Source organism: Esox lucius, chromosome 2 (assembly GCF_011004845.1).
Source record: "Esox lucius isolate fEsoLuc1 chromosome 2, fEsoLuc1.pri, whole genome shotgun sequence".
Taxonomy (NCBI): Eukaryota; Metazoa; Chordata; class Actinopteri; order Esociformes; family Esocidae; genus Esox; species Esox lucius.
This window is the reverse complement of record NC_047570.1, coordinates 3,687,125-3,702,066: the sequence shown is the minus strand read 5'-3', so window position 1 is coordinate 3,702,066 and position 14,942 is coordinate 3,687,125. Positions and strand designations below refer to the sequence as shown.

Below are 14,942 nucleotides of genomic sequence, written 5' to 3'. Positions count from 1 at the left end.
TGTTTTACAACACACACAAAAATAGATTTGAAACCAAATACAATACTAACACGCAATGTGTTACCTTGTCTCTGTCTCACTCACGTCATTACTGTGTATCTGTGCATTTACTGTCTTTGTAACTCACTCTCTGGTGTCTCATTGTCAGGCATCTTGCACAGGGGCAAAGGTGAATTCAATCAGATTACCTAGTAGTCATAAAAAAATTGTTGTCAAAAGAAAGTGTCAATAATGTTCCATAGGTCTACAGACAAGTTGTTCTAGAGGTTTATTGGAATAGAGAAATTCTAGAATTTTTGATCCAGGAAGTGGAACTTCTTCCTGTGTCCTGTCGTCACAGGACTTAACATTGTTCCATTTGTTGTTGTTCTCCTTCCCGCTCCTTGTGGCTGACAGATGGTGTTTTGCACAGGGGGACATATCGAACACGATGATGCACATGATGATGTATGCATCCCCCACATCTTAATTGTGCTTTATTCCAAATGATGCTGTTAGATTGTTTCTTTATGTGGGAGTCTGTAAGCTGCAAAAGAGTTATCAGCCTGACTGCTTTCGTGTCTAGTAGATTTATTTTCCGCTTCAAAATAGCAATATAGAAACAGACCCTGATTATGCTTTTGAGATAAAATTTGTTGCCTGCATCTAAGCTATAAAACAGGCTAACCCAACCCTGTTTCTGGAGAACTTTCGTTATGTAGGTTTCTTCTACAACCCAAATCTGGCACACCGGGTTTTAATAGTTTGCTGGATGAACAGCTAAATCAGGTTAGTCACAACTGAGGATGGAGAGAACCTACAGGATGGTGGCTCTTCAGAAGCAGGTTGGACAGGCCCCGCTGTGGTAATGTCTGTAGTGAATCTGCTTGTCTTGTCTTCAAAGTTGGGCTCAATTCCAGTATCAATTCCAGGAGAGGAACTTTGGTTTTGGATATGATTTGAAATGGAACAGAGACCAACTCTGATTGCTTTGTGGTATTGGCTATTACTGTACCGATTTAGAGCATAGCAATTTGTATTGCTGCAATTTGTGTCCCTATTACAATACCAATGTGGTCCTGTATAAGCTGGCTTTAGCTTTGGATTTCTTTATTTGTAGCTCTAGCCTGTGATCCTAGCCTGTGATCCTAGCCTGTGATCCTAGCCTGTGATCCTAGCCTGTGGCTCTGTAAGGAAGCATAGACGGAATTGCCTGTAGACGGTCTCAACCAGTGACAGTCACTAATAAGCTGTTCTCATTCAACCATGGTTCTAACAAAACCCTATTTGTACAGATCATTGAAGACAGGTTGGGCTGTTTAGGGTGTGTGTGGGGGGGCTTATCTATATCATTTTAGAAAGCCTGAACCACTGAGGCACATGGCGCCGGACAAGAACAAATTCCTATTTGTGTGGACTGATACATTCTGTTAGACTTGGCTTGCTCTTTATACCCTGAACAGTGATTCTAGAAGTGTTCATTGGGTTCCTGATTGCCTCCTTTGAGCAATAGCAAATAGCAGTACTTTCTGTCACCACCATTGCCCCTATCACTCTTAACACACTCACACTCCCTACTGAACCTGTGCTGTTTTGTCTCTCTGTCTTCCTCTGTGCTATCGCTTCATGTGGCAGGTCTATGAGGTAAGAGTGGGTGAAACGGAACAAAACAGGCAGCATAGCCGCAAGCCAACCCTAACCCTCCTCAGTACCAAAGCGGTATTGATATACGACTTGTTCTACTCATCCACCCAGAAAGCACTGATAAAGCTGTCTGTTAAAGAGCCTTGTGAATATTTGAATGTTAAATTATTTTGTGGATTTAACAAAAATTAGCTGTTTTGCCGAGTCACTGCAATATGTACTGCCTTCATGTACCACATTTCTCCAAAAAAGGTCTAAAGAAAAAAAGATTGGACTTTTTCGCCTCGTGTCTCTGTTTTCCTTGTGAACCCTTTATGAGGTGGGGGAAGAAAGCCATGGGTACCATTCTATCTTACCTCATCCTCCCATGGGTTTTTGGAAGAAAAAATCCACTTGATTATCTTTCCAGTCAAACAATTGTACAGTAAAACAAATGTATCTTTAGAACTTTTTTGGGGAAATATATTCGGTGATTGATGGCTGTACGTTTTACAATTACTCAGTGAAACTACGTTATGGGTAGAAATCCAGTATTGCAACATTTTAAAGCATTTTGAAAGTGTGTATGTGCTTTCTGAGGAAGAGAAGAAAACGTAATATCAATATCACCCTCTACCACTCGAAGGTACAGAGGCAAACCTAACCTAACCCCAGCACCTCTGTAGATTAAACTAACACTAGTCTTCTTCTTCACTTGTCCTTCATCACTCTCCTTTCTTTTCCCAACTTCAAGTCGGCTCTGAACCATAATCTTTGTATAAGCCTCAATTACTTAACAGGAAAGGGAAACTTGCAGTGTAATCATCGGCTTTTAAAGCTTGTCATTTCTGCTTTAAAATGGCAGATTTGAATTTTGAAAAAATACTTAATTAATTAATGTCATAATTAATTTAGCGGCTCACAATTCCTGCTGCTGCAGCATTTCAAATGTAGAACTGTGTTAAGGTAACATTCATTCTGTTCTTTTCTAGTCATATTTAGTGAGGTTATTTCCCACTACAGGGTAAGTATAATTTAAACAGTTAGGCACAAGGGGGTGTGGTATGTGCCTTTCTAGGACGCCATGTGGATGTGAATTGGTGATGGTATATATCATTGTAAAGAATCTAGTGATTCATACCCTCAACGCTGAATTGCTAAATGCCTTGGTTTTTTAGCAGAATAGACCATGGGTATGAGTTCAGAGACAGTATTCCTTAATCACTTAATAATATTAGAAATTATTAGATACGTTTATCCAATGCCACTGACAGTTATGTGTGCAGTTGGGTGGTCCCAGGAATCAAACCCACCATCACCCAACCCATCATTGCTCTGCCAACTGAGTCACAGAGGATCTCAATCCCTCATACACTGACTCTTAGTGTTTGTGTTTAGAGAATTCCCTCAAGTCACAATCTCACTTCATCACTATTCACAATACTAGATCTAGATTTTCCTAGATTTTCTCATTCTTCTTTCTTCCTTCCTTCCTTCCTTCCTTTCTTTCAGTATCTAATTCCGACCCGCACAGCTGTCCTCCGCTTTCCCCTGTTTTCCTTTGCAGCTTTTCAGTTTTCTCTCACACACGAATACGTTGACAATCTCTGTCTCTCTCTCTTTGTCTCTCTGTCTCTCTCTCTCTGTCTCTCTCTCTGTCTCTCTCTCTGTCTCTCTCTCTCTGTCTGTCTGTCTCTCTGTCTCTCTCTCTGTCTCTTCGTCTATCCATATGCAGCTGCGGAGCTCGTTCAAGCAGGCATTCAGTAAGAAGAAGTCTCCTAAGTCGGCCTCATCCCACTCAGACATAGAGGAGATGACAGACGGATCCCTGCCCTCCTCCCCCAAACTCCCCCACAACGGATCCACAACCTCCAGCCACATGCTCAGGAACTCCCACTCCAACTCACTGTGCGTAAATACACCGATCAGCCATAACATTATGACCACAGACAGGTTAAGTGAATAACGCTGATAATATCGTTATCATGGCACCTGGGATATATTAGGCAGCAAGTGAACATTCTGTCCTCAAAGTTGATGTGTTACAAGCAGGGAAAATGGGCAAGCGTAAGGATCTGAGCAAATTTTACAAGGGACAAATTGTGATGGCTAGACGACTGGGTCAGAGCATCTCCAAAATTGCAGCCCTGTTGGGGTGTTCCTGGTCTGCAGTGGTCAGTACCTATCAAAAGTGGAAGGAAAAGCGGTGAACCGGCGACAGGGTCATGGGCAGCCAAGGCTCACTGATGCATGTGGGGTGTGAAGGCTGGCCTGTGTGGTCCAATCCAGCAGACAAGCTACTGTGGCTCAAATAGCTGAAAAAGTGAATGCTGGTACTGACAGAAAGGTGTCAGAACACACAGTGCAACGCAGTTTGTTTGCGTATGGGACTGCGTAGCCGCAGATCAGTCAGGTTGCCCATGCTGCCTACAATGGGCACGTGAGCATCAGAACTGGACCATGGAGCAATGGAAGAAGGTGGCCTGGTCTGATAAATCATGTTTTCTTTTACATCACATGGATGGCCGGGTGCATGTGTGTTGCTTACCTGGAGAACACATGGCACGAGGATGCACTATGAGAAGAATGCAAGCTGGCGGAGGCAGTGTGATGCTTTGGGCAATGTTCCGCTGGGAAACCTTGGGTCCTGTCATTCATGTGTATGTTACTTTGACGTGTACCATCTATCTAAGCATTGTTGCAGACCATGTGCACCCTTTCATGGCAACGGTATTCCCTGATGGCATTGGCCTCTTTCAGCAGGATAATGTGCCCTGCCACAAAGCAAAAATGGTTCAGGAATGGTTTTGGCGACAAAAGGGGGACCTACACAATATTAGGCAGGTGGTCTTAATGTTATGGCTGTTTGTATCATAAAGTGTTGGTTTAATCAGGGGAATGCCATCAATGGCAACGTTTTACCTGTACTAATTTTGAAAAAGGCAAATATACTTTTTTTTGTTAGGTTTAGAGTAAAAAATACATTCACTTAGAGCTCCCCACCACAGAGACCAGAATTAAATTCCAGCATCCCACTGTTTTCTTGTGTGTAGGCTGTCGGACTGTCTGGATGGCGAGGCGGAGACTGTGATGCAGCTCCGCAGTGAGCTTCGGGAGAAAGAGATGAAGCTGACAGACATCCGGCTCGAGGCTCTAAGCTCCGCCCATCAACTTGACCAGCTTAGAGAGGCCATGAACCGAATGCAGGTAACATATACACATATAGCACACATGCATATATACACACAAACACACAGATAGTACACATATAGCACACATGCATATATACACACAAACACACAGATAGCACACATATAGCACACATGCATATATACACACAAACACACAGATAGTACACATATAGCACACATGCATATATACACACAAACACACAGATAGTACACATATAGCACACATGCATATATACACACAAACACAGATAGTACACAAATAGCACACATGCATATATACACACAAACACACAGATAGTACACATATAGCACACATGCATATATACACACAAACACACAGATAGTACACATATAGCACACATGCATATATACACACAAACACACAGATAGTACACATATAGTACACATGCATATATACACACAAACACTTATAGTTTTTGCTGACCGGCTGTTGCATTTTCTTTCATGTTCTTACAACCAGGGGGAGATTGAGAAGCTGAAGGCCGAGAATGACCGCCTGAAGCTGGAGAGCGCGGGGAGCACCAGAGCCCCTTCCCAGACCTCCATGTCCTCCTCCCCCCCTCGCCACACTCACACCCCAGCCTCAGGACCTGGGCTGTCTCAACACAGCATCAACATTACTGAGTCTACCAGCCTTGGTAAGAACAGCTTGTTTTGTATGCTATCTACCTGGTCTTGTGTCGCTAGTATGTTTTCCTTCCGTAATGGAATATACCTAACTGTGATGTTGCGGGGGTTCATGAAACCCCAGAGAGTCATCTCCACAGCCGATTTCCCTCAAAACCAGATGTTTTCCGGCAGCTTTTTTAACTATGCGTCTTTGCTAGATTGGTTTCACTTTACTCTCTACTGCTCTCTCTCCCCATCTCAGACATGCTTTTGGATGATACTGTGGGCGATGGCGGGATGAGAAAAGATGGACGGCACGTGAAGATAGTGGTCAGTCTGCAGGAGGACCTCTCCCCGGAGGTCAGGCCTTGCCACTTCCTGATTGGCTGCATCGGTGTGAGCGGTAAAACCAAGTGGGTCGTCCTGGATGGGGTGGTCCGCCGTCTCTTCAAGGTAAACATCTTGAGTTTTCATTTATAAAGGTTTCATTTCTTTAATCTTTCCTATTTCAAAAGAAATCTTTTTCTTTTGTTGTCACTTCTTGGCTGTTTTGCTGAGTGAATGGGTCCTCTACTTTAAAATATATTGTATGTTAGATATCCCATATTTCCTATGGATTCTTTTCACCTATTGGAAGCACCTAATCAGCACTTAACCCATCGAGCTTTACTGTCTGACCTCTTCAGGAGTACATCACACATGTGGACCCAGTGAGCCAGCTGGGACTGACCTGTGACAGTGTGGAAGGCTACAGTATCGGAGATGTTCATCGCCATAGCAACGCCAGCGCCGCTCACACGCCAGAGCTTCTACCCTGTGGCTACTTGGTCGGAGACAGTGACACCATCAATATCAGGCTCAAAGGTGTGTGTGTGGGTGTGTTTCTCTCACTGTGGACGGGTCGCTTGACAGCATTTCAAAAACAATGCAAGCAGGCCGAAGGTTGTGAGTTGTTTCGGTTCGAAATGGCCATTCAGCTATAAGCAGTGTGCAAGGATTCCAGTGTAGACTTCCTAATGAATCAAGCATCATGATAAGAACCAGCACATCTTGACCTGCTGGGAGCTGCTACAAAGCGGTGAAGCAGAGTCTTTATCACAAATTGGTTTATCACGAAATTGGGAATATATATTTTTTTAAGTATATTAAATAAATGCCTATAATTCAAAAGCTATTTGACAAACAATTTCAACAATATATTTAAGAGACAAGTTGCCACACTTTAAGCTTACAACAAAATTAAGCTTACATGTTGACAGTGATCTAAAGTCTACCACAATCGTTTTGCCCCCGAACCCCCCCCAGGTGTGAGCAGTGACAGCGTGGACAGCCTGGTGTTTGACACACTGATCCCAAAGCCCATGATGCAACGCTACGTCTCTCTACTGAGGGAGCACCGGCGCCTCATTTTGTCTGGCCCCAGTGGCACCGGCAAGACACACCTGGCCAATCGGCTTGCCCGGCACCTGCTGCTGCAAGAGGGCCGACCCCTGACCCCTAACTCCATCGTCACCTTTAACGTGGACCACAAGTCCAGCAAGGTACATCCTCGAAAAGTACCGCAGCTAGAGGAAAGCGCTGTCGAGACTGTGCTGCGTGGCTTTTTTTCGGTTTTATGAGGATGTGGAGGCAGTAATAAAATAAATACTGTAGACTGAACCCTCCTCTGGTATTTTCTCTCTACCACTCTCCCTCTTGCTTTCTTCCCCTCAATCTCTCTGTTTATCTCTTGCTCTCTCTGCCCTGTCTCTCCTTCTGTCCAACTCTCCCTTTCTCTCTGGCTCTCCAGGAGTTGCGCCAGTATCTGTCAGGCCTGGCAGAGCAGTGCACCAAGGAGAGAGCAGAGGCAGAGCACCCCCTAGTGGTCATCCTGGATAACCTGCACCACATCTCGTCTTTGGGAGAGATCTTCAATGGAGTGTTCAACTGCAAATACCAAAGCTGGTGTGTGAAGACTAGTGTGAATATGTGCTCACTCACAAATACACACACAGACACTAAATGTGTTTATTTTCTGTGTGTGGGTTCTTTGTCTCCAGCCCGTATATCATCGGCACGATGAGTCAGGCCACATCTTCAGCCCCCAACCTCCAACTCCACCACAACTTCAGGTGAGCTACCTCAATAACGTGCGATTTGAGTTAAAAGACTAATGTTTTTAAAAAATATATTTTAAAAGCGCACCTTGTGTGACTGTTGACTCTTCCGCTTCAGAATGGACGATTGAGTGTCTTTATTGGCTTAGATAAATGGTTAGTTAACCTGTTGCTGCCGCCGCCTCCTCATTTGCATTTGTGATCAGGTGGGTGCTGTGCGCCAATCACATGGAGCCGGTGAAGGGCTTCCTGGGTCGATTCCTGAGGAGGAAGCTGATCGACACGGAGATCGGCAGCCGCACGCGCAACCTAGAGCTGGTCAAGATCATCGACTGGGTGCCGCGCGTCTGGCATCACCTCAACTGCTTCCTAGAGGCGCATAGCTCGTCTGACGTCACCATTGGTGGGTACAACATCCGCTATGTTATCAGCATCATTATCTACAGTATCCGCATCATCCACTACGGTATCTGGCTATTTGACAAACAGTGAACATATCAGATGACATCATTTTCAAGATAAATAACAAAACTACTTTTGAACAGTAAAATTTTTTTCACAGCACTTTGTATTAATTTTCGCATCACAGTATTCTTAAGTTTATGCATTACAGACAGTCTCAACTAGCCACAGGGGTTAAACGAACTGTCTGGGTTACCGAGGGTGGCACTTGAATCCGACCTCTTCCTCTTCAGGGCCGCGCCTCTTCCTGTCGTGTCCCATGGACGTGGCTGGGGCCAGGGTGTGGTTCACTGACCTCTGGAACTACTCTGTCATCCCCTACATGTTGGAGGCCATCAGAGAAGGACTGCAGGTTGGCTAGTGACATACAGACATGCAGCACACACACACAGACGAGTGCAACATTCCCACTGGCACACGCAATTACGCTCAATCTGCATTGGGCACAGCCAATATGCACATGTGCACTTTTGTTTTTGTGAGTGTTATATTATAATTCCTTATGTTGATAGCGACAATTATTCCCATTAACCCCGCCCAACCCCCCTTCCATCCGCATCCATTTCCATAGCTTTATGGCCGAAGGGCTGCGTGGGAGGACCCGGCCCGCTGGGTGATTGACAGCTACCCCTGGTCAGCCACATCCGCACCTGCTGATTGGCCCCCACTGCTGCAGCTCCGCCCAGAAGACGTGGGCTTTGACGGTTTCTCCACCCCCAGGGAGGGTGTTCGGAAGGAACCGCCTCAGAGTGACAGCGATGCAGACCCACTGGTGAGAGAACGCGCGCACACACAAACACACACAATCAGTCACTGATGATCCATCTGAAAATGCCTGCTAATTCACAGAAATGCTCAGCTTCGATCCCCTTACATTTCTTCCCTCAGATGAATATGCTAATGAGGCTAAAGGAAGCAGCCACTTCCTCCAGCCCGCAGAGTTATGACAGTGACTCCAATAGCAACAGTCATCAGGACGACATCCTGGACTCATCACTGGAGTCTACGTTGTGATCTGACCCACAAAGTCCCCCCCCAAAAAAACAAAAAATGCCTTTAGGTAACTCTGTTATGTTCAGTCAATACAAAATGTCTTTTGAATGTGTTTTTTAAGCTTATGCCACAAAAATCATGCCACTTAAATTGTCATGTCAAGAACGTTTGGGTGCAGGTCACCCAAAACGACGTAAGAACAACAGAAGGAAAAATGCTGTGAACTGTTTTGCACCATCATGGCCAATGGCAAGACCTCACGTCCCATTTAGACAACTGGCATTAACCAGAATTTGACACTGTGGATGGAACATAATCTTCATCTGTTCCATGGCCTCAATAGAGAGACTGCTTCTTTGGGCCAAACCCATCGCCTCAGTAGGCCCGGAACCTCAAAGCCCTTACCTGGCTGTAGTGCTCCGAACTGGGCTACAGATGGAGCTACAGGCCCTCTACTATGAAGCATGGTGCTGGAGGTCTCATCTTCACCTCCACAGAGACCTTATTCACTGGTTCCTAAAGCCATCTTATGCCTACCTGCCACACACACAATCAAACATCACAAATCACCTGCCCCTGCATTTTATCCCAAACATGTTGCCGTAGCACAAGCTTCCACTCCAGACGAAAGTCTCTACTTTGGTGCTGGACCGAACTTCAAAAAAAGGATGCCTTACTTTTTTTCTATCAGACAATGTGCATTAGCTACTTTTTTATTTTGTCTTTTTGGCTGTAAACTTACTGGGCCCTACTTTGATAGCAGTGTTGACTATCGTCATATGAAACACTGATGCCATGTTATCAAGAGGTTATTATGAGCTATTAGAGGGCTTGAATAGGAAGGGGGACTTGAGCTTTGTGTATTTTTAATACTCTTTAATGCAGACTATAACTTGCTCTGAAATAATGTACTAAAGGCACCCTGTGAGATGGTAAAATATACATTCGGTTGGTACTCAAAGTGAATGACATTTTGTTACGAATGTGTTATAAATACGGGGGAAATATTATCATGGAATCATTTTATTCTCTATACCTCAACCTCATTATCTTTCTATCACAGCCCTTTGCTCCTACACCATTCCTGTAGCCTTTTTCAGTTATGTGAGGTGAAATAATAATTATTGTTGTGACAACATGATGAGTGAATATGTGAAAATGTTTTTATGCTGCTTTGTTTATAGTAATTTTACTTGAGATAATGTTGAAAGGTGCAAATGAGAAAGTACTGAAATGAGAGAAGTTAAATATTTAGAATGATTATGGCTTCAGGTCTAAACTGAATGGTTTCTCCTTAGCTTCAGAAATGTGTTTTATGTTCCTCTTGCTCCTAACCTGCATCCTTGGAGCGGATGTTTTTTGATCCTAGGTTCTTTATTTCCAGCCTCGCTTCCACTGTCTTTCAATGTTTGAGTGTCATCAATCCTATGCAACATTCATTTTGAGCTCAAAATGGAAGCCAAGCCTTATAAGGTCAGTTCTTGTAAGGTTGTCAGCACTGCCAAGAGATGTATAGCAAGTGAACAGATTTTGTGAATCCTTTTTGGGGAGCTTGTATCCCATGTCTTTTTGTTCATTTGTCTGTACATTTGGAGAGGGTCTTTTATCTTATTAAATGCAAGCACAAAACATTGATACACACACATATACATATGTGCGTGTGTGTGTGTGTGTGTGTGTGTGTGTGTATGTCAGCCTGTTTGTCAACTAGAAAAGCCTGCTTGCTTTGAAAAGTTTGGATGTTGAAAATGTATGGTTGCTGTTGAATTCAGATTAAAAACTCAATGAATGTGTAGGCTTCTTTACTATGTACATTTTTTCTATTTAAAATAACAGTGTAAATACTTGATTACCTTGCAACATTTTGATGACTTTTCTAACCAATTTGTAACTACTTGAAAATGAGTATTTTGTGTACAGTCGTTTTTGCATCAGAGCAGGTGTGTGGAATTTGTTATCAATATCTTCTCCAGAGCTTGGAGAACAGATATTGAATATCACTGTACTAGTCTTAAGTTATTTGTGATTCAATAAAAATAATGATTATTTATTATTGAATGCAATGTGACCTTTGTATCAAGTATATCTCTTTACTACCATTACTTTAGCATGAATATATGTATATTTCATGTTTTGTTTTTGTTAAGCGTCAATTCTTTAACCTATATTAGACTGAGTGACTTTTACATTTTATTTGGTATTTGTACAAAACATAGTGAAATGTTACACACATATAGCACATATATACACACACAATATGATGAAATAAAAAATCCGTATAAATTATGCACGAAATGTCTACACTGTCCAATAAAAACTCTATAGGTTGTCCAGGAAACTAAATATTCTTGGAGTAAAATGTCCATACAAATAGTTGTACATAATACTGTACAATTGAAAGAGCTGTGCAAAACAGCAAATCATTTCTAAGAAGTATACCCTATAAAATAAACCCTCCAGATATTGTTAAAAGGCAGTCCAGTATGTAAATAGATTTGACCATTGTTTTGGCAAAATGGTGGTATTTGTAGGAAACACGTGTATTCTTAGTAGTTGGGTCTAAATTAAAGGATACAGCCTCTTGCAAACCTGGTCACATACAGTAAGTCTGTGGTAATCAAGTCAGTCTTTCATAAACATTATATATTTGAGTTTTTATAAATAAATTAAGAAACTGTTATCTCTTCTCCGTCTGATTCTGAAAAGTCCGAGTGCTTGCTGGAGAAAGACGGTGACGATAGGTTAGAACCGCCGCTGTTGGATAGCTCGCGCACAGCGGTGGGTGAATGGCAAAGGCCAGTCGCGCCTCTAACGCCGAATGGGTCATCTTCCATCTCGTCCTCTTCCTCAGCGGAAGACTTCTTGCCGACGTCGCTGAGGTCTGGGTGTGGATTCGTTTTGGTGGGCAGGGTCTGCTCGCGACAGCCTCCGGAGGACAGTAGTTCCCTCTCTTTCGAGTTCCTCCACTTCATTCTGCGGTTCTGGAACCAGATTTTAACCTAGTGAAGAGGATGGAAACCAGTTACTTAACAGTCCGTTTATTAAAGTCGATTTTATTTTCATAAAGACAAGGGGTACTTGCTTTGCAAATGTAAGTTTATTATTTACCTGTGAGTCTTTGAGGCCAAGCTTTGAGGCCAGCTTCTTTCTGTCTGGTTTGCTAATGTATTTCTGTTTCTGGAACATCTTCTCCAGAGCTTTGCGCTGTACGTCAGAGAACACTGCTCTTCTGAGCATCCCTCTCCTCGGCTTTCCCCTGTTTGCCAGAGGCCAAGAGAAGGTCCCGGGTATGGGCACGACCGATGAAGATGCTATTGAAAAGAAGAGGGGGAACTTTAATTGAACAAATAACGACTGTTCATTCATAACACTATGCCAAAACGTAGCAACAGGCTTAAAAGAGACGTTAACGTGGGTCCCCCTGGAAGGCTATTTCCTAGCCAAGTAGACAATGTTTTTTACTCTTGTGTACAAACTTCTACATCTTTTATGTTTGAATATGCTTTCCCCTTTTTTGGCCGCGGAATACGTCTCCGTTTTGAGTGAAATGGCACGAGGTGACTAATTAGCACATTGGCCGGTCCCCAGCCGCATTGGTATGGTAAAGAGGCAGCGTATCCTTTAAGGAACCCCGCGAGGGCGGATAGAGGAGTTAATAAACCGTGAACGGTAATTGTGTAGTAATGAACTAACGCAGAAAAGACTCTGGACAGGCGGCGAAGGCCATATATTATCGCAACAAAGGGAGATTTACACTTTCAAACTAAACACCACTGCATACCTGAATACTGATGCCGAGAGGCCCTCGGTGCATTTTTTTCTGCCCTCAAATCATTTTCATTAAATGAACACGAAAAGCTATTCAAGGCGTTCGAGCTGTTTTGTGAAGGTATTCAACGAAGCCAATGAAAGGACTCCAACTCCATTATGGTTTGTCTGAATGAAAGCACGGACTAGCGACTTTATAGACTTTTCTAAGAGATTATTCTTTATCTCGCCTGTTGATTGGCCCTAGGGTTTAAGAACTAAGCGGACAATGGAGACGTTTAGGGCATGGTTGGTTTTTCAGGTCAGGAACATCGTAAACCTATGAAGAATACATTTGTTTCAACTTGCAATGTTTTCATTGTATTTAAATTAGATAACTATTTCTGAGCCATTCTTGATATGCACATTTTGTTGCTTGCAAATGTTAGTCTAAATTACCCTACAGTGTAATTTCAAATAACCCTCCATCGGCACAACCCCAGGTTTCACTTCCTACAGTCAGGGACAACAACGTGCTATGCTGTCTTGTGAGAATATTGAGAGCTGTGAATGGCGCCTAATGGGGAAATTAGTGCATGACTGGTCGCCGCCTCTTGCCCCCCTGGTAGAAGTCACTCTCTGGGGTGCGTGGGTGGCTTGTCCCGGTGGGAGCTGACCAAATTGGTAATGGTGCTGAAAGCATTGTTGGCAGTCAGTGGCCTAGTGCCCCTGTCCTGTGGGAAAACGCGGGACCGTGTGGAGTAGACGCCAAAAAATGCCCTGTATGCAGGAGGGGGTGGTGGGACGAGACCGACCCCAGCCGCCTCGAAATTAAACCGTGACGATTCCGGATAATTGGTTAATTAGCAGTTGGGGACAAAGTGCGGTGTTAGCGACCAGTGAGCTCAGCCGCAAGCAGAGAAGTCTTTGCCAATGGAATACATCCTACCCCACCACACCCACTATGAACACTGAAAAGCGTTTTTTTTGTAATAATACTTATATGCATGCACACGTGCCCAAGTGCAAACGGCACAACTTCCAGACCTCTGCCGAAAACAGAGAACGCTCTATTTAATATGAAAAGTGTAGTTACAAAAGACATGATATGACAAGGTCCGACAATTGCCGCGGATGAGGAGTAAGCTGTTTATAAAGTGCATGATTAAATGTTCCTTACCTGGGAAATACGTAGACCGGAAGAAGGCGGGGTGGAATGATCCATCGAAGTAGGGGAGAGAAAATGCCTTGGGATGCATGCTGTGGTGGATGGCAGGTGGCAACGATGCTGTTGGAGAAAAATAACATTTCAAAAAACACAATCAAGGTATGCATTTCCTATATACCATAATTGCGGAGACACTGTTCGTATTACCTCAAAAAATAAACTGTTGTCACACCAGCTATTGCTGATTTGACGCTTACGTCCTCCAAAATCATCCACTTAAAAGGCCTACTTACCGGTCTTAGTTGATGGTGCAAGAATTGCGCTGACTCCAAACTTCAGATATGTTGGGTCTTTACTGTTCGGCATTGACGTTTTAGGTGAGCACGATTCTCGCGTTATGGTTGGAGAGACAATACGCTCTTGTGGCATGGCGCTGAATGACATTGTGGTCGTGGTTATCGACGGGGACACGCTGGCTGAGGGGGGCGTCCGACTGATGTGGTACCCCGCCGGCCTGCTTATCCGCAGCAGGTCCTCCACTAGGAAGCTGGGGTGGGTCGGAAACGAGTTCTGCAGGGACTGGTGGAGTGGTAAGGCGGCGGCGGGGCGATAAAGGCCTGGGTACATCGCATGAGGCGCAATGATGTTTGGGATCATCATGTTCCTTTCTGTAGTATAACGCAACACGAAAAGATCTGTTGAAATACTCCGTCAGGAATGTGGCTTTTCTTATAGGCTCCAGTCTGAATGTCTAGCTTTACTCCTCTGGCCCCTCTACTCTGGGGAGATGCGTTTTATAGCAGACGGCCCCCAAAGCTCTTTTCAGACCTGTCAGCCTCAACAATGCGGTTCAACAAAGTTCTCCACATGGGTCTCTTTCAAGCGCCGTCCCGGGTGCTCTGATTGGCCAGAGAGTGCAATTTATGATTGGATTAGACTTCATAAGCAAGGAACACACAATGTCTCTTCCACAAAAGAGGCATAGTCATCAATTTTGCATATTGACCACGTTCCACTGAGGCCGTGCTATTGGGTTTTGTTTGGCTGAGACGC

General features: G+C 43.9%; 2 protein-coding genes across 7 annotated transcripts in view; one reads left to right on the top strand and one right to left on the bottom strand.

The window, feature by feature from the left end:
* Positions 1–11,024, top strand: part of nav2a (neuron navigator 2a) — a 115,946-nt gene extending 104,922 nt beyond the window's left edge. For 3 of the 6 annotated variants that reach the window (XM_034295709.1, XM_034295710.1, XM_034295714.1), the window contains 15 exons: positions 149–169; positions 397–447; positions 1,615–1,623; positions 3,338–3,510; positions 4,656–4,809; positions 5,275–5,452; positions 5,686–5,876; positions 6,110–6,287; positions 6,729–6,964; positions 7,213–7,367; positions 7,463–7,534; positions 7,726–7,922; positions 8,215–8,333; positions 8,553–8,753; positions 8,870–11,024. In XM_034295709.1, the coding sequence (XP_034151600.1) occupies positions 149–169; positions 397–447; positions 1,615–1,623; positions 3,338–3,510; positions 4,656–4,809; positions 5,275–5,452; positions 5,686–5,876; positions 6,110–6,287; positions 6,729–6,964; positions 7,213–7,367; positions 7,463–7,534; positions 7,726–7,922; positions 8,215–8,333; positions 8,553–8,753; positions 8,870–8,995 (2,061 nt within the window). In that variant the 3' untranslated portion in view covers positions 8,996–11,024. The remainder of the gene's footprint in view (positions 1–148; positions 170–396; positions 448–1,614; positions 1,624–3,337; positions 3,511–4,655; positions 4,810–5,274; positions 5,453–5,685; positions 5,877–6,109; positions 6,288–6,728; positions 6,965–7,212; positions 7,368–7,462; positions 7,535–7,725; positions 7,923–8,214; positions 8,334–8,552; positions 8,754–8,869) is intronic. The other 3 variants (XM_010901165.4, XM_020054659.3, XM_020054628.3) reach the window with 1 other exon arrangement.
* A 403-nt stretch (positions 11,025–11,427) lies between these two features.
* dbx1a (developing brain homeobox 1a) lies at positions 11,428–14,639 on the bottom strand. The gene is made up of 4 exons (XM_010901160.3): positions 14,183–14,639; positions 13,902–14,009; positions 12,083–12,285; positions 11,428–11,973 (listed from the first exon to the last, which is right to left on the bottom strand). The coding sequence occupies exons 1-4, from the start codon at positions 14,547–14,549 to the stop codon at positions 11,641–11,643; spliced, it is 1,011 nt and encodes a 336-aa protein (XP_010899462.2). The 5' UTR covers positions 14,550–14,639; the 3' UTR covers positions 11,428–11,640.
* Positions 14,640–14,942: the final 303 nt, after the last annotated feature.